An 18,849-nucleotide genomic window follows, 5' to 3' on the forward strand; every position below is an offset into this window, starting at 1 on the left:
GGGGTTAAAAGGAAAATCTCTTGAACTACTTTTCTGGCTTTATTATCTTATCCTTAGAGCAGTATGAAATGGTGCTGTGTTAACTGCAGTTTGGACAAAAATATTTGTTTTCAAAGATTCAGTGGTCAAAATTCCTATGGAACTTATTGTTAAAATAATTTCCAATAAACAGAGGAGAGTTTTTGAGAAGGAAACAGTAATGTCTTATATGTGCCAAGTATATTTTTTTCATTAAGTTCAGCATATGTAATTCCAAGAAATAAAAAGCTGTTGGGTTGGGTTTTATGGGGTGGTGTTGTTTTTTTTATGGGAGGGGGAGGAGAAAAACACAGTCCTTCCTTGAAACCACAGAAGAGAATGTTCCAAAAGAACTGAAAACTGTTACAATAGTGGACTTTTATAGTTAAGCTCAGTATTTTATTGCAGCTGTTGTTCCTGTGAAGGAGATAGAAATAAAAGGCAATCTACCCTCTTCCCCTTGTCCACTAACAGCATATTTGAGCTTTTTAGTGATTTATATGGCTATAGCCAAAATATGTATCTTAGTGGTATTAATTTACTGTGGAAATGCTGCATAAAATTACATGTTCTGCATGAGATCCTAGAGCAACTGAAAAGAAACTAAATTTTCCTTTCTCAAGAAATGTGAAGGGTTACCTCGATGACCTTGGGTTCTTTTCCCCTGTTACGTACACTGCTCACATACTATGGAAAGAAAGTAGTGTTTGGAGTCCATCCAACAGAATGGAAAACACAATAAACAATGGCATCCTTTTAAGTTTTTTAACATTTTAGTTGACCTTCACATCTGCTGTCTAGATTTTGCTCAGCTTCAACAGATTAAGTAGCACATCACTGTCCCTGCTCCATCTCTTGCTCTTCATCCACTTCCCTGGCAGCCCCATGAGATTCAATACCAAAGATCTGGCATTGCTGGCCAGGTGCCCATCAGGTTGTTTCGGCAAAGAAGGAAAAATGAAGATTTGCAGAGTGGTCGGGGATGAGAAATTCGGTAAAAATGACTTGCACTGAGATCTACTCCTGGTTGCTGTGAGTGCTTTGTGCAGTTGTTAGCTTGGTTTCACTAATCACATACACCTACCTCACTTTTTTGTTTTCTTCCTTACTGGCACTTGACTGGCACTAAATGCTTTTCTAAATAATGAAACCTAAAACTAGTTTACTCAAGTTTCCTTTATCATATACCTGAGAAAGAGTATGAAGTCCTTAACATTTTTTTTCCCCCTGTAAAGAAAGGTTGGTTTTTCTCTGCTAGTAACTGCTAGTCACCAGTCACTGGTTGCCATGTTTTAAAAATTAGATATCCAGTTCCTCAGAATTTACCCCTCCCATCTCTTAAGACTGTGTTATTTTATCAGTATAGATTTTCCATCACCCACTTTGCACCTCCTTTGCAGGTTTCTTCAGGCTTTTATAACCATATTTTAAATGTCTTTCAATTTCCAGTAAGCTTGAATAAATGTCTATTCCCTCAGTAGCTGTTAGAAAATAGCTCATGTTTAGTGGTAAAATCAGTCCTAACACAATAATTTCAGCAACAGCAAATGTTTTATCTTCTCTTGTCCCAGTTGATCTTCATCATGATTGTATTTACTTTTATTCCATTAGAAGAAAAACCAAACAAGCTCAAACTTAGCACAGACTCAGACTCAGTTATAAGGGGCTGAGCAAGTCCTGTGCCACATTTTCAGAATAATTTATACATGCCCTAGTGAAACCACAACATGCATTTTCTAATGATAATTAGCCACAATTTCCTGTGGAGTGTGCAGCGAACTTTCTGGGCAGGAGGCTTTAGGAAGTACTCACTCCTGTCTGCCTTTAGGTTCCTCACTAGGTTTACTTATCCTGTGTACTCATTGTAGGCACCATATTGAGCCCTACCTGGTTGATATCTGATGTTTTGAGGATGTTTTTGAATATTCCATTACTTGTGGTTATGTTGAGTGCTATTACTGCTAGTACTGTTGAAAACCTTACATTTACTGTAGAGATACCAAACATTTCTGTAGCCCAGTATCGTGGACTATCTATGCCATGGTCAGTGGCAGATTCTAGGGAATTATTTAAAGGAGCTATGCATGACGTTCCTATTGCCTAGTTAATCTTTGTGGCTCCCAGCAATCATATTATGGCCCCTGGAGAAGAAGGGTCCTCTCTGTCAGGGCATGTTGATCACTGTGTGTCCTGTTCACTGATGGGTTTGTCAGTGTTAGTCTGACTAAACTTTGGATTTGCTTATTTTTCACATGTACAAGGTAATGGCTTTCCCAATCCTATAGAAAAAATATCTTTAATCTGAAAAAGCTGCAGAGTGAATGTGATTGCTTCCTTCTGGTGCCCACAGGGTTCTGGGAGATGGAATTTAGACTTGGCAGCATCCTCTGCTTGTACTCTAAATCTACATACTTGGATCTGATAACTTTGTTTAAGTTTTCAGTTGGTGGATGCGCATCAACTTATATTGTGTTGTTTTCTGTGTTGTCCTTGTGCTAGTAGGGCTGAAAGGATGCAGGAACTTCAGTTCCTTTTCTTAGAAAAACCCCCAGGTTGTTATTCAAACACAGTTATTCTAAATCCTGGTGCCTCCAAGTATAAACCTCCCACTTTCTTGTGGGGAAAGAGGTACTCTCTTTTTTTCAAATGTTGCCTATTGAAACGTCTTAATTGAAATTATCAAGAGAAAAAGAGAATGTTTGTTATTTATTTACTGCAACATGACATCCTTCTGCTCAGTATAATGGTTTTAGTGGTGGCTAGCTTAAGGGAATTCAGGTATTTCTCAGAGGCAGCTGTAGAGTAACATGACCTTAAGGTACAGCTGTTCTTCCATCTCTCTTGAAGTTCCAGGCTGGCCCCTCTCCGGAGGTACAGGGTTCCATTTGGGCCCTCAAAAATGCAAAAGAATGCAAGTTGTGTAATAATATTTCTTTATCTTTTAAGAAGTGATTTCAAAAGAGATCACGTTTGTCTGTGAGATTGCTGTGTGTGTATGTGTGTTATGTATCTACTCATATACCTACAAGTGTGTTTTTAAAAAGAAAAATAATGCAATATTGAAAATAATATTTTCAAGTTTTTTGACCCATTCACTGACCGTGAAGTTGTGAAATATTCCCCATTCTCAAAAGGTTTTTTATATGCTTGAATGTGTCTATAAACAAAAATATGTTATTCCCATTGGTTGAACACTTTTTAAAAGTGTAGCAAAATAGCAAAGTGGCTGTAAATATTTAAGCCTCATTTTACTACTCTTTATGTTCTGAAAATTGTAAGTTTAGATTTGCATGTTCTAATATAAGTGTAATAGTGAATGTTTGACTGTTTTAATGTGGATTAATTTTGATCTCCTGAAATGATGGGACCAAAAGATGTTCCGTGCTAAAATGCCTGTTTCTGCTCCCCTGTGAGGAAGAGGGAGAAAAGCTCAGAAAAGTGTTGAGGGTGTGCTGCAGTCACCAGTTCTCCCAGCTGCAGAGTAGAAGAAACCTTCTGGGAAGTTATTTGACATCTAACGTAGGCAGCCACTGAGTTAAGCTGTCTTGTTTTGGTTGACAATGATTTTCTTTTCTGACCTTTATAACTAATTCACGTTTTTGAGAAGCATTTAATGTGTGAAGACAAAAGGTTGTTTTTATTAATCTTTTACCTCTTTGCATGCAGAACCAAGGAAGAGATGGTGCTGACTGAAAGGAAATCTGCTTTTTCTAATGAAAAATAAGGTAATTCATTTTCCTACTGCTTTTCTGGATGTGCTAGTCTAACGTGAGAATTTGAGTAATCCTTTTTAATGATAGCTATATTGGCATTGTGCTTTTAGGGACAAAAAATATAAATCACTATTATTAGAAGAGTGGAAATGAAAAAAATCCATTGTTTGCTGTCGTGTAACACTGGCTATTCTTCATGATATCAACATCCCTTAGCTGAATCATAAATAGTCTATGCCCAGGGTCTGCTCATAACATAGAGGTCTAAATCTAGAATCATTCTACCAAATCCACTGGAATAATGAAAACGAAATCTCACAGCAATAATGAGGCATTGTGGCAATGTTCAAGATGCAATTTCAGACCCTGACTATGGTTTCTTTGATTTTTATAACTAAATGTATTATAAAGAATGGTATTTTCTCTTCCTATATTGTAAAAGGCAATTGTATCCCTAATGTGAAGGGCCTGTTGAAATTGGCTCTGACCCTGACATGCAGTGGGAAAGCCTTGCACAAGCTACCGAGTGCCCTCATCTGTCACTGGCTTTATTAGGAGTTTGAGGCCACTCATCTTCTGGGATGAACAAGCACTAAATGTGGAATTGGCCTTTTTCCTACCTTTTCTGCCTGATACTATGGACATGCTTCTGTAGTTGCCTGGAAATAGCGCTGGGTTACAAAGAATTGGGGATAGTGTGCAGCTTGAGATGCTCACCTGTTAACAGGATGTACTTCATAATTGGCTTCCAGGATATTTTTGTACTTTATGGACCAGCCCTTGGAAGGAAATGATTGGCCTGCTGGGCAGATTGTGAATTTTGTTGTTAAGATTTTTCAATGTGATGTGGTGGCTTATCTTAATATAGTGATGAATGTGCACATATGGTACGCTTTTAAAGCAGTGTTTGCTTTCAAAGCACTGTTCAGGAGCCTGTGAGATTTCTGTGTGTTTGCAAACAAAAGGGGAGACAGTAGGATGTAAGGGGTTCTCTGGCTTGAGTTTCATCCAGCTGCATTCTCCTGGGTGATACATGGTCTTAACAAGTTTAATGTAGGTGACAGCAACTTCATGGCTACCCCTTTGTCACACCACCCATTATCATTGTGCTGTGTGACTGGCAGAATTTTTTAGTGAAGGACTCTAAATTTGAAACTACTCTTCTACCCCACATTCCTCTAAGTGCCCTATTTTCATGGGAGCCTTGGCATTTTGTAGAACAGTTTAAGGAAGTATTTTGATGGGCTTTGCAACAGTGAAGAAAGGGGTGGATGAGTTTTGTGGAAATCAACTGCTAGGTCCACCTAGGCTTTTGAAATTCAAAGCTGCATTTTGAGCAACTTGGAGAGTGAGACACAACTTAATGGCTTGTTGCTGAGAAGATTTAGGCTTGCAGGAAATAAATGGGAATTCACCTTGAGGTGCTGCGGTTTGATGAAACTGGTTAAATAGGTGTGTGATTTTTCACTCTAAATCTAGGTTAGTACTAGAAAACTGTAACTTAATTTGGTTTCTTTGTTTAAAGAAGTTTAAAGGAGATTTGAAGAATTTTAGCTTATAAAAAGATGAGTGACATAATTAATATCAGTGTTTTCAAAAGGTGTTTTTATCAGGTACTTTCTTTAATTAGGGAGATCACAATAAGAGAGAAACTTGGAAATGGAAGCCAGACAACTGAATCTGATCACAGAATGACTGGGAAATGAAGCTCAAGTGTGGTTAGATATAGCAGGTACTTAGTTTTAAAATGTCACAAGGTTCCAGACTCAGTACAGAGACCACTGAGTGATTAAAGGGCAGTGTCTTATGATGGATCAAACTAAATGATGTAGCACTTCCTAGTCAGCTTATATCCCAGGAATTGGTAAAACAGTCACTTTCAGAGGCTTCATCTCTTGGGTACTATAAAGGATAGCTTCTTTGACAAAGACAAATCTCTCTTGAATCCCATAACCATGTTTCAAAAGATGTAATTTATAGGCATACAAAGTAAAACCAAAGCAATGTGTGTGCTGTGAGGACAGAAGGGAGTGTACCCTGTATTTTTTTCTTCTTATATCATCCTAGAAATGAATGTTTTCCATCTAAAGCAGATTTTTGACATATGAAATCATAGTTTAAATTTTGAGAGCTAGTTTGCCAGTAAAAAAAACCAAAAAATAGTCTTATAATGAAATATATTAAGCATCTTAATAAGCATGGCTGCCAGTTTTCTGCTCTTTGCTTGAATTAGCAAAGGTTTCAGTAGGCTGCTAATGCAGTGTGTGAAAGATATGTCTCAAACAGCACTAATGAAGACTTGTTCCTATTTTTGTTGTTGGAATATGACTTGGCTTATGGCTTGACATGGAAGAAAACTAACTTAGATGTTTTGGAAGATCATCTGAATGCTGAACGATTAACTCCAGAAGCCACTGCCATGAAGCAAAGACTGATTTGCTACTATTTGTTAGCTGCTCTCAGGGGCACGTGCATGTCTGTATATACAAATATTTATAGTTTAATGGCAGACTCTCTTAGTTCAGATGTTCATAAATTATGCTACTTGTCTAAGAAAGATCTTCTCTATGAAATTGCAAAGAATGCCTCCCAACTTATCTGTGCTGTAAATCCTAAGTAGTATGGGAATAAATTTTCAGTGCAGGGAGAAAATGTGGTTCATTCTTCCACCTTTTCATATTTAGATGCAGGACAATAAACCATTGCGCATGTTAAGGACATTTGTTTTCTTGGGTCTAGCAGTGTAGTTAGTTATTTTGAACTGAGGCACAACCCAGCATTTGCTGGTGTTAGTGAAACTTTTTTCCTTTTTAGGCTTCAGTGTGGTTTTGTGTAGTGTGGGTAGGTGTAGGTAGGTGGTTCTTCTGTTATATTTTTTTTTGCCCCCTGATCTGTTCCCTACTGTATTCCATTGGTTGTAGATAGCTAAGTAATAGCAGCGATGTATTAGGAAGATTCATTTAGGAAATATATTAGGAATGTATTTAGGAAAGGGAAGTGTGAGAAATAGCTCTGGCAAGTCAGAAAGGAGAGGATCTGCTCCAGGTGGAGGAGACCATGCAGGGGCATGCAGATATCCTCTGAGTGGTGTGTAGCCCATGGCCAGTCCATGCTGGAGCTGGTTCTTTTGAAAGGAGCTGTAGCCCATGGGGAGGACCCACACTGGAGCAAGTCTTTGATATCTGTGCACTTTAGGAAGGTCTCCATGCTGGAGCAGGGGAAAAGCACAAGGAACAAGGAGTGGCAGAGAGGAGCTGTTATGGGCTGACTGTAACCCCATTCATTGTCTCACTTGTGCCACTTGAGAGGTGTGGAAGAGGAGGTTAAGTAGTCAAGAATGAAGGAATGTGAAGCTGGTTTAAATCTTGTCTTTGTTTCTCATTGCACAGGTCTATTTTAATTAGCATAAACTTAAATTCATTATCTCTGGGTTGAACCTGTTTTGCATATAATGGTTATTGGCAAGTAATCTCTTTGTCTTTTCCTTAACTCATTAGAATTTAAATTTTATTTTCTCGCCCAGTCCTGCTAAGAAAGAGGCAATTATAGAGGGGATGGGTGGGTGGCAGCCTGACCCAACCAGAGATAAAATCCCTGTGGCAATCATATTTTGCTGACACTTTTGTGTGTGAAGTCCTTAAACCTTGAGTTTGTGTGTGTGGGGTTTGTGTCCACTTCCCAGGAAGCAACAGGTGTGGCTTTGCATCCTATGAACACACTCAGTCTATGTTGCTTTTGGGCTTACGGAGTCCCATTTTAGGGAACAGGGCTCCATCAAGGTGTGGTCAGCAATGTGGTTGGCCTGGGGAACCTGGTGCATGGCAGGGCTTCCAGAGTGAAGTTTGACATTGTGTTAATCTTGGACTAATTCTTATGGACCCTAGTCCAAAATATTTAATGTGGAACTTGGCAACTTTGCAGCTCACCTAAAGTATCTGGCAAGTGGGTTATATACTTAGTTTCTGCCCAGTTCCAGCCTAGGAGGAGCTTTGTTTCAGAACTGAGTGGGATACTGGGAGAATACTGTTAGTTACTATTATACACAGTTGCTAGTGTGTATAGTAAGTATTCCATATTTATGTACCTTTTTCATTAGCATAGGAGGGGACTTCTGATTAGAACTTTTGTATCTCTTTGAGGATTGCAGTATTGTCTGCTAATTTCTATTTTAATTGCGGATCACAATTTATAGCAATGGTTTTCTTGAAGGTAACACCATAACGTAAACCAACAAAAAGCAAGAGAACGCAGCATCTTTTTGTCATGCTGTTTCATTTCCTTTCTCTTTCCTGTTCATAGGTTCTTCAGAGCAATTTTGTGTTTTTTCTTTCCACTAAAGGAATAAACATGTAACTGTCCTTTTTCAATTGCTTAGTACTTATACCAATTCAGGGCTGGATTTTGGCCTAAACTGTTATTTGCCATATATGTGTGAATTTGGAGTCATTGCTAGTAGTAATGCAACGAAAGAAGCTACCTCACCCATCTGTGGTTCACTTCCCCATATCTTAATATTCCCCAATTGTAGTGTTGAGACTTAAGCAGACTCATAAATTACTTTGCAATATAGCCACAAAAAAGATACACTAAAAGGTACAATTATGTTTTTGCATCTCGGTAATAGTTCCAGAGAGCCCATTGTGCTCTATTGAGTAAACATGTTGACATTGCTGCTGATTTTTGGATATGTATTTAGGAATTTATTTAAAACTTCTTATTGATCAATGGTCTCTAGTGGGTTCTCTTGGAGAATCATTAGTGTCCATTGTGTAAATCTCACTTAGCTTATGGTTTAATGATCCTGTGGAGATAACCATTCCAGTCTGTCAGGTCAGTTTGTCCATGTACTAGCTCAATAAACTCATTCTGCATTTGTGTAGGAACATTGTCTTTTGAGATTTTTGTGATGTATTGATTTTTAAAAATGACCATGTAGAAAGAAAAAAGTTTAGTTTACAGGTGATAGTATTGAAAATTAAAATAAAAGTTGCTATGAGTGCTGAAAGTATCTTGCATTAGAAGTCATATTTCACACAAAATTTTAACCATGCCCCTCCCCCCCTCCCCCCGTAGTCTAAACAGTGTTGTGGTGGCAAACTTGTATGGCACATTCATACTGTAGTAAATCCACATGCTTGTTTCCTGACCCCTAGAACCAAGGGGCTTAGGTTGGCCAGAGCCAATCCATGGACTTAACTATACTCATGTAAATTAGAGTGCTGTAGTACACCTAATGCCAGAGAGAATTATGTGAAAGCTGGTGAATATTTTGAGACTCCTCTTGTAATGAATTAAATTTTGTTGAACCGAGTGCATTATCGGGCTTGAGATTTTGTAGATAGTTTAAAGAGCAAGTCTGAATGGTTATGCTGTCAATAAAAACAAGCTTTCCTGTAATGTATGTGGAAGCTTAACATAAATCAGGTGTTACAGCATTTATCACAGGTGTAATGTGTTCTTAACAGTTGGCAAAAAAAGCCTGAAAGTAAGATTTCAGATTGACTTGTAAATTAATAACCAGAGAACTGCATACAAGGTAGAAATAATAGAATAATGACATACTTCTGAATTTCAGATGTGAATTACATTGTAGTGCAGCTGTGAAAATGTTATTTGGGTTTTCATGGTGTAGTTGTATGTGAGTTCTGCCATAAAAATGTGTGAATGTATCATGGAATCTTATCTGTATCAGGCAGACATGCACAATGTATTTTCATCATTTCACAGCTGTAGAGTTTTAGGTTTTTTCTCTCTAATTTGATATTTTAAAAATATTCTTACAGAATGAGATTGCTTTATATGTATTGAAGCTGCAGTCTTTTCTGATCTGCTAGAATGTCAAGTTTCTCTGTGTGTGTGTGGTTTAGCATTCTGTAAGTCAGTGATCTCTCCAGGGCATCTTGAAATAAAAGTGTCTCTTCTGGCTAAGGATGTACTTATTATAAACCATTTTTCAGCAGTGATTTTAATTTTCTAGAGCATGCTCTGTGTCAGTTTAAAGACTGAGCAGCTGAATAAGTGCTGCTGCACAGTGTAGCATAGCTTCAGGATTGAATATCATTGCTCAGTGTGGTTTTTCTCTGGCTATAAACTACATGTATGATATCAGTTATGAGCACATTCTGCAAGCTGAGGAGCAGGTAAGTGAATCAATGTCCATAAGTTTCAGTGAAATGTTGCTGTGTTGGTAAGATTTTGATTTGCAGTAGGAATTGCTCTAGATGGGGAAGAGTGGAAAAATTACGAAGCTGTGGTACAGGTGGGTCTGAAAGCCTTATCACCCCTTCGTGGTTCAGAAGTCCCGGTGTGTTTGAGTGTTGTCGGCCCCAGTGCTGCCTGTGCTTCTACCTGCACTTAACTGGGATGTGAGTCATCCTCTGACTGTTGAAATGTTAGGTATGTAACAATATGCACGTGCATATAAATTAATAGGTACCCAGAAATATGTAAGTATCAGTCAGTGTTTAGTGAAGAACTCGAATTTGGTTATGTTGAGAGAAGAGATGTTACCATGTGGACTTGGACTCTGCCTCAGTGTTAGGTATTTTCCTGTTACTGTAGTCATGCATTCAGGTTAGTGAGAGATCTTAGATATGCTTGGAGTCCCTTACTTATGTCTGGTCTTTTAGAGAATCCATTTTGCTCCCCCTTATGTTCTACTCAAAGCATTTTTGAATGCTTATATTTTTGCATGCCTTAATTTAAATAGGCTTTTTTGGTCAAGGTTTCATGATGATTTTAGCCATTTTGGATTGGGAGAATGCTGTGCAGAGAACTCTCTGCTAGGGGGGTGCTGTAAACTCTAGCCTTAGAACCCTGCTCAGCATGATGTACATAATGCCAATGCAAAACCCTGTGACAGCTGAAAGCCCCCTCTCCTTTGGGGTAGGTAGCAAGTGGGATTTTCTTCCCAGGGATCTGTGCAGGATCACCAAGGTCTGTGTGCTGTCTGTTGCTTCAGTCTGCTTTCCAACAGTACTTGAAAATGCAATTTTTATAACCATTGAGGAATGAGAATAATCAATTGCTTCTTTTTTTACTATGAACTGAAAGACTTTGCATTTCTCATTTCCCCTCTTAACAGGTTCCTGGCAAGCCCTATTGCCCTTTTGCCATCAGATTCCCCCCATTTTCTTGCTGCTTCTCCTTCCCCCCCTCCAGATATGACTGGTTCTCCACATAGTAGAGCCCTCTCTTCCCTTCCACTGCTGTTGGAGTCAGACCTTTCTCCTAACATGCTCTCACATAGATAATCCATTCTGTCTCCTGGTTTTCCTGTGTCTTTCATCTCTTGCTTAACTTGTTCCATGCCTTCCCTTCACTTTTTCATGGTGTAAGCAGGCTTTATTCCTTCCTGTTTTGTGCCTACCTTTCCTTGACCTGCCTGCTTCCCCAGCTGTGCCCACTATTTGGTTTGATATCTGAAGTATTACTTTGTTCACAGTGTCTTCTATTTAATTTCCATCCCGGAATCCTCCCTGGTCCCGTTACTATTCCTTGCATGCTACAAAACAGTCTTTTACTAATCACTGAATAAGCTCTTGTTAATGAGAGCTAAGAAGCATCTTTTGTTCATGTGATTGACTAGGGGGGAAAAATGTAGCCACAGTCAGAGGGTGAGCTGGTGTTGGTAGCAACAGACATTCTTAACTTCTTCCATTGGTTTTATTCTTTTGAGGTGTTAATGCTGTGCTGTACCTGGAGTGAAAACATTTATGAGAAACTAATTTTAAACTGAGTACTCTTCAGTACTAAATTGCACCTAGACCTGCCTCAACACCAGTTTGTCCAAACTGTGCTTTCATCTTGCCTTTCATAGACCTCTTCTGTGCATTTACCCATGAATTCAATTTCACTGGGAATCAAACAGCTGCTTTATCTCTTCTGTCAAATTCTTCCTCCCCTTGGTTTTGATGGCTGAAGCAAACATCACTTCTCTTCCTGCTGCTCATATAATTTTAGCATTGCTTTCAACAGGAATGTGTTCCTAAGTATTTGTGTTTTGGCTATCTTTGTGTTTTGCAGATTATTTTTAAGCCAGACAACCCTTTCCCACTGTGTATCACCTAGAAGTCTGGACTGGGGTAATCTAATTTTGCATCTTCATTTACTGAAATATCCTGCTCCTGTTCTTGGTAAAGGAGACATTTGGTTGTATCTGTTAGACCTCTTGCAGAAACAATTTTCCTCAGTTTTTATTTATTTATTTATTTATTTTTAACACCATCACTCTTTCCTTTGCACCAGATTGTTGTGTCCTTCCTTTTGTAAGCTTTTTGTTTTCACTGTGAGGATTTTTCTGAGTCTCCCGTACCTTTCTTGTTCTTTCCTGAAGTTTTCTTTAAAATTCTGATTCTGACCTGTGTCCAGCACACAACAAACATGTTCATAGGTCTGTCAAACCTGCAAGGAAATACCAAAGCAAAACACTAAAAAAATGTAATCTCATTATCTTCCCTGAAGTTCTGCCTTTACAAATGATCTTTGCTATAATGCCTGCCAGAAACTGGCAATTATATGTTTTTATTAAATATTAATTGGCTCTCATGTTGACTGATGTAGGTTTGCATGTCTGTGGTGTATAAATTCTCCAGCTTTCTTGTTTATCATCTGCATCCTGTATCTGTCAGTGGTTAGTGTCATAGGGTCCTGTGGTCCCTGACCTGCATGCCTAAACCCTTGGGTGATAAATATAAACTTTTAATCTGAGCAAATCCCTGAATTTGTAAGTGTTATCTAATAGAATTAGCTCAGTTTAATTTAAAAAAATCTTTTATGTTCTCTGCTATCCCTGCAGCAATTGGTGTATTATAATTATGTAATAGATAAAATTGTATGTGCTACAATTACATAATTGATGGTAATCAAGTATTACTCTCATTTGCACTAGATAATTGTGTAGGTAACTGTATTTAACAAAAGGTTATTGAGCATCCCCATGTGGTTCTCAGTTCAGTGGTTCTTTCTGGATTTGTGATTTTTCTCAGAGTGTGGGGTCTGGCAGATATTTTTGTTGAACAGCTTCTCACATGACTGCAGAGAGTCCTGGGAATGAGTGTGCTTTCACTATTTGAAGTAAATATACAAGATCAGGACTTGATTAGCTTCCACACTGTGCTGTTTTGGGGGACTTGGGTGGCAGTTCCTGAAATGCAAGCTATGGTTTTTAGACAGGACTCTACTAGCTGTCTGGTTTGGGTTAGAGAAGACCCGATGGCTATATTGGAGATAAGAAAGGCTTTGCAATGCTGTGCACAAGTGGAGAAGTAGAATGCTGTTCTACAAGTGTAGAAGTCTATAATTGAGTAGATGGCAAGTGAAATACTTGGTATTTGTCATTAAATACTAGCTTTTAACACATGAAAGAAAGCTAGGTATGGAGGAAGGCTAGTAATACCAGTGTGTTAGCATGCTGCATTGAGAGATGACTGCTGCTGCAGTCCATGAATCTGCACTGAAGGCAGTCATGGAAATGTGGTTTGTGTTTTGAAGTTTGTATTGACTGTAGTTGGAAGAGCTTCTCAGCCTCTGAAACTGTTTCACTTCACAATGCATGCCAGTGAAGGACCTCTTAGGGAAACAAAAAAAAATATAAAATCAAGCACAGAACTGGCCCTTTTGATTATGTTCTTCTGAACTGGATATTACTGTAAGAGAAGATGCTGTGAAAGAGTTAGACATGGATCTTGTCAGTAGTATACCTACATTTCTGTATTATTGAGTGATCTGTCATCAAAGAAAGAATCCCGCACATTTTATTTCAAGTTTTATTTAAAAACAAGCAAAGGCAATAAATCTCCTCAAAAAACTTATGGCTTGCATCAGATTTCTTTTGTTTAAGGCAGTAAACTAGTCTGCGAGGATACTGTTGCTAAACTCTTCCTTCACTGAAAGTGATCTGGACCTGATATGAAGTGTTATTCATATCTCATTATTCTGCCTGGTTGCCAGTCTGTGCATGCTGGGCTTTTCTGTAGCACCAGATTGTCTCTCTTTAGATTTTAACCTCGGTTTAAGTTGCTTGAAATTTTGTTTGTAAGGGAAGCGGTCAGTAGATGGCAGCAGCAATCTCCTCACATAATAGTTTCAGGTTACCAGCCAAATTAACATTTTACACTAATGATAACTAATCCGAAGGAAAAATACTCTACTGAAATAATTCAGTTCGGAAAAAACTCACTTTCATTCTTGGCCTAAAGCAGGATTTTGAAGCCAGGGGCTGCTGATTAACCTCGGTTTAGACTTTGATGAGCGAGGAAGGGAAGCCGAAGGAGTCTATGTGGAGCTAGAGACATCTTTCAGCTGCAGAGTGATTGATGGCAGCCGGCCCAAGGAGCTCGTGGGTGGAGCCCAAAGGACCATTAAAGGTTTTCGGGCTAGGCTGCTTTCCCCACCATATAGCCATGAGTGCAGGTGGAGTTTAGCACACGAGAGAGAGGGGCTGTGTGTACACACACGTGCATTTCAGGGTGCTGCTCTCGGAGTTGCATTAGTGACCCTAACTAGCTCTAGTGCTTGCACTGCAGTGGCTCCCAGCTCTGAGAGCAGGCTGATCTCAAGGGGAAGGGGGTCCAGCCTACCACAGCCTTTGCCCCTTCAGGAAGTGGAGCATAAAAGGTTGTTTAGTTCTGTCCATATCCTTTTCTGGGACGGGTTGACATAGTGTGTGTTCTGTGGCTGCTGGAAGGTGCCTTAGGGGAGGGTCTGGTTTTACTTCTCTCAGTGGCCCAGCTGTAACACAGATGCCATGGTCTGGGTGCTGTAGGGATGAAGGGTAACCTCTTCAACCCATCTTTGCACCAGCACGGGGGTATCATGGAACAGAGGAGATCAGCAGTGAAGAGCAGCCATGCTTCAGGCATCTGGTTGTGCCAAGAAGAAAAAGGCCAAGTTTTTTTACTCACCTCTCACTTTGAGATGAGCTTTTCCATTTCCCCCTGAAGAAGCTGAATACTTCTAATTTATAAGAAAGGCTCTAGTGCAATCCTACTCTCACATTTGGGATGTCAGGAGCTATTGCCTGTTAAGGGCAAAATGGTGCCTTCTTGTTCAGTATCTCCGCTGAGCACTATTTAATATTCCCATTCTTTTTCTGACCAGCCCTGAGAAGTGGCCTGAATTCTCCGCAGTGCCACCAGAACTTATTTGCTGAGTGGTGAGAGTGAATTTTAAGTCCAGTGTTATAAAAGTGGTGGTGCTTTGACAAATGTTTACAGTTGGCACTTATCAGCACTGAATTTCATTTAGTATTTGATCACTTGGTGGGGATACTGAGAGCCTTTAGCTCTGCCTTCAGTTATTACCTTGCTATACACATTGTTGTACCTGGACAACTATTAATAGAAGATATTTGCCTTTTATGCCTTTGCAGTGTAATTTTTCCAAGCAATTTGCCAAGGACCTTGTAAACATTTTTTTAAAAGAAAGTTAATAAATGCTGCACCAGTGCTTCTGATTACTCTGCCAGGTTTGTGACCTGTTAACTCTTTACTGTCCTGTTTTATTTTTATAAATTCCTCTTATTTTACTCTGTATTATAAGTTCTACCCATTAGTCCACCACAGTGGAGTTCCTCATTAGGAAAGTTCTGAAATCTGCTATTATGTGTCTACTTGTAGAAGATTAGTGATACTAGCCATGGACAAGGATTGGCCAGGATATTTACCAAACCACAGCTTTTTAGGATAATTTAAATTTGTTATTTAGATTAGTGAAAAACTAGCGTACTCGGAGCATTTTTCTAGCTATCTAGTAGAAGTTCACAAGAAGTAGAAGATGGTGAAAACCAGCTATAGCTGAAATCATTCATGTTCTATTTTCCTTTATAGAAAGGAGACAATGGCAGATTTTATACATTAAAATAACTGCTTGGTTTGGGGGAGTTTTGTTATGTGATCTTGTGAGTGATTTTATTTTTTCTATTTTTTATTAGCCAAATTATTCAGTGTTAACTTCTTAGTAGGGTTTTTTTGGTAGTGTGTTTTTATTTTGCATGGATTTTGGTCTCTGATTTTTTGTTAGTTTGTTGTTTTGTTTTTTGTTTTTTTTTAATCACATCTGTCATTTAGGCTTACTTAAGTTTTTAGGCTTTGGCTCCTCTCACTGTTTGAGATGTCTGCCTGTTATTGAATATATCTGTAGACTTTTGCCATTGACCTTTTCTTTAGAGCAATATTTTTGAGGCTAGAACAAATGTGAAACCCAAGAGCTCCTGAAACTAAAAAGGATAACAGTACTGTTTCAGAAGGGTGTAAAAGCCTTCCTAATATAAAAAAAATTGGAAGTATTCCCATGAGAGAAGATAAGCTTGAGCATTAGCCCTGATGTCTCCTTTTTCTCACAGCCTTAGACATGAGTGCTAATGGATCAGCTCTTTAGAGAATTGCAATTAATTCTATTTCTGTTAAGTGCATTGCAGATACCAGTGTAGCATAGCATATGAGTGACAAACTCCTATGTCTTACTCACCACAGGTGGTTTGATTTCATTGGAGTATAGATCATGGGATGTAGCAGTACTGCTTTTTCTGCAGGAGTGTTTTGGATGATGTAGGTTTGTTGAGGTGCCACACAGTTGAAATGGAAGGCAAAAATAAATAAAAATTAAATAGCCAGGAACACACCACCATTTCAAAACTAGTTGGTGGAACTACTGTTAGCTGATACAGTCTTTGATTTTTATGGATATGTTCTAGGTACATAGAAAGCTTAAATAAACACTTAAACTGTAATGGGACATTTTGAGGATTAATGTCGGCATAGTCAAAGATAAAAATTGGATTCAGTGAGGCCAACCTGTTTGTAATTTTAGAGAAATGGAGTATATCATCAGTTTTTACTGATGAGGTTTGCTGTATTTGAGGAGGAGTTTCTGATCAATAGTCTGGTGAGTAATCAGTGTTACTTGGTCTGGGTTTTATCAAAGCTTTGATAGCTTCCACTTTGAACATGGCTTCAATACCATCTGTGACCATCTTGAACAAAGCCAATTAATAAGCTGATGAATTCTTTGGGATGCTTGTAGCAACAAGGAAATGTAATTTTCTTTTTTAAGTAATGAAAATAGATGAGGAGACAATAAGATGGGAAGAACCATTAGGGTGGTATAGGTTTTTCTGGACGTGCCCTTCCTCTTTTTGCATGTATTGACAATACCTTTCTTCTCTTTAGGAAGCTTTATATAGAATATAAGGAGTTGGGACTGATGTCTGGAATGCTGGACACACGGCATCTACCAGAAATCAAATTGTTGTTTAGAATACTATTAATTTCCTCGGTACTTCTCTTTAATGAGCACACCAGCTTTGGTCAGGTATGTGGGAAGTACTTCTGTGCTCCCCAAGTTTTGTATTTATCTCTATCCATGATTCTTTTCTGATCCATGATGCCAACATTGACCCTGCAAATCCCCCATAACACTTGAAAGACCCATTTCAAGTTGAAAAAAACAGTTTTAAAGTACTGGTGCTTGCTGTGTTTTGTCTTGGAATCTTTCTGTGGTAACCAGTGTTTACAGTATGATTGTGTTGAAAAGGTGGGATCTTAAGCTTGTTCTGGTGCTGCTTAAAACAAATAGTGCTTCACTTATTTCAATTTCAGTTAACTTACATGTGGGGAAAATATCACGTCTATTCTGTAAGTTATAAAATTAATGTTTTGAAATAATTTTATGGTTGAGAACTGTGCTGGGAAACTAGGACACAAAGAATTCCTGTGACATAAAAATAATTAACACTTAAAGAGTCACTATTAAGACTTGGGTGTTTAGCCTATTTGTGAAAAGATGCGAATTGAAGAGAAAATGTTTTCATATACGTTACCACTAAAATATTTAAAGAATTATTTTAAATGCTCAGTAATATAACTTGGAGAAGTGGTGGATTCTCCAAATCTGGACACTTTTAAAATTCAGCTGGGTGGGTAGCAGAACTGTCTAGTCTATATGGTGCTTTTGCCAAGAAGGATTGGACCTAATGATCCTTGGGGTCCTTTGCAACCTGGAATTCTGTGGTTTAAAAAAGGCACTGTGAGTTCAGAATTTCTGTTCCTTCCCTGTCTACTCTGACATGAGTAAAATGTGATTGTTGAAGACAGACACAAAAGCTTTGTGTTTCACCTGAAAAACTTTGCTCTGATTATACAGGTAGTTACTAACCTGCTTGCTTGCTTTAGGCTATTACGTGCATTGGTCTAATGGTAAACTTCAGAAAGATTGCATATAATATCTCTAGAATGTGTGCAGATGGCCCATTCTGCTCCACTGGTATATTGTATTTCTCTTTGTATTGGTAGGTCTAGTCTGACTACTTTTTCATTACAAGGGGGTCACATGCTGGTGTGAATCGACTTTGAAGTAGATTCGTGTCTGAAATGTTCTGAATGTGTCCATTGGGACTAACAATTCTCTTTACTGTGTGAAGCAATAGGTCATGTTCCCTTGTGCCTGCCCCTTCCTGCTCCAGATAAAATTGCAAACAAAAGGGTAGGCTGAACTTTCATGCGTTATTCATTCTTCTGTCCTTTTTTATTCAGTGATACATTATTTTGGTCTTCAATTATTTTGGTGTTCAACAGGTTGAACGAACGCTAAAAGTGACATGAGACCAGGATCAACAGTATTGTTGACAGGAATGTGTTGTTTGCCTTTAAAATTTTATTTTATTCATGGAGAGCCTGAATGTCTGTGCTCCCTCATGTTCCAGTTCCATAGCTGACACAATTTTTTTGGTGAAATCTGTGAGCAGCCTATGCTTTTAGTCTCATGTCAGTATTTTCACATTTCAAAATTTAATTCAGACTTAATTTAGTTTGTGGGAAAATGTTTCCAGTTTGTTTCTGCTTGGTGGTAGAAATAAGTTGGATGAATGTCTAACCTACTAATGATTTTTTTTTCCTCTCCCAAAACTTGAAAGGAACTGGAAATATTCTTCCAAGATGTCTCTTCAGCTCCCACATGAATAATAAGAAAGCCAAATCTTTTCTTTTGCATATGTGCAAGCTAATTTGAATGTTTTCAGCTCCATTCTACAGTATTTTCAATATGCTTTTTTGTTGAATGAAGGAATGTTCTTCTGTTTTTCAAAAGAAGTTTTGAGAACATGATTTAATTTATATAAAGT

At 38.4% G+C, this 18,849-nt stretch overlaps 1 protein-coding gene across 1 annotated transcript in view; it reads left to right on the top strand.

Moving 5' to 3' along the window:
- The first annotated feature begins 903 nt into the window (after positions 1–903).
- The window catches only part of INPP4B (inositol polyphosphate-4-phosphatase type II B), a 252,322-nt gene continuing 234,376 nt past the window's right edge, over positions 904–18,849 (top strand). Inside the window, 2 exon segments of the mRNA XM_062493100.1 lie at positions 904–1,012; positions 3,685–3,743. Of these exon segments, the coding sequence (XP_062349084.1) occupies positions 904–1,012; positions 3,685–3,743 (168 nt within the window).

This window comes from Cinclus cinclus, chromosome 5, assembly GCF_963662255.1.
Source record: "Cinclus cinclus chromosome 5, bCinCin1.1, whole genome shotgun sequence".
NCBI classification, from domain to species: Eukaryota; Metazoa; Chordata; class Aves; order Passeriformes; family Cinclidae; genus Cinclus; species Cinclus cinclus.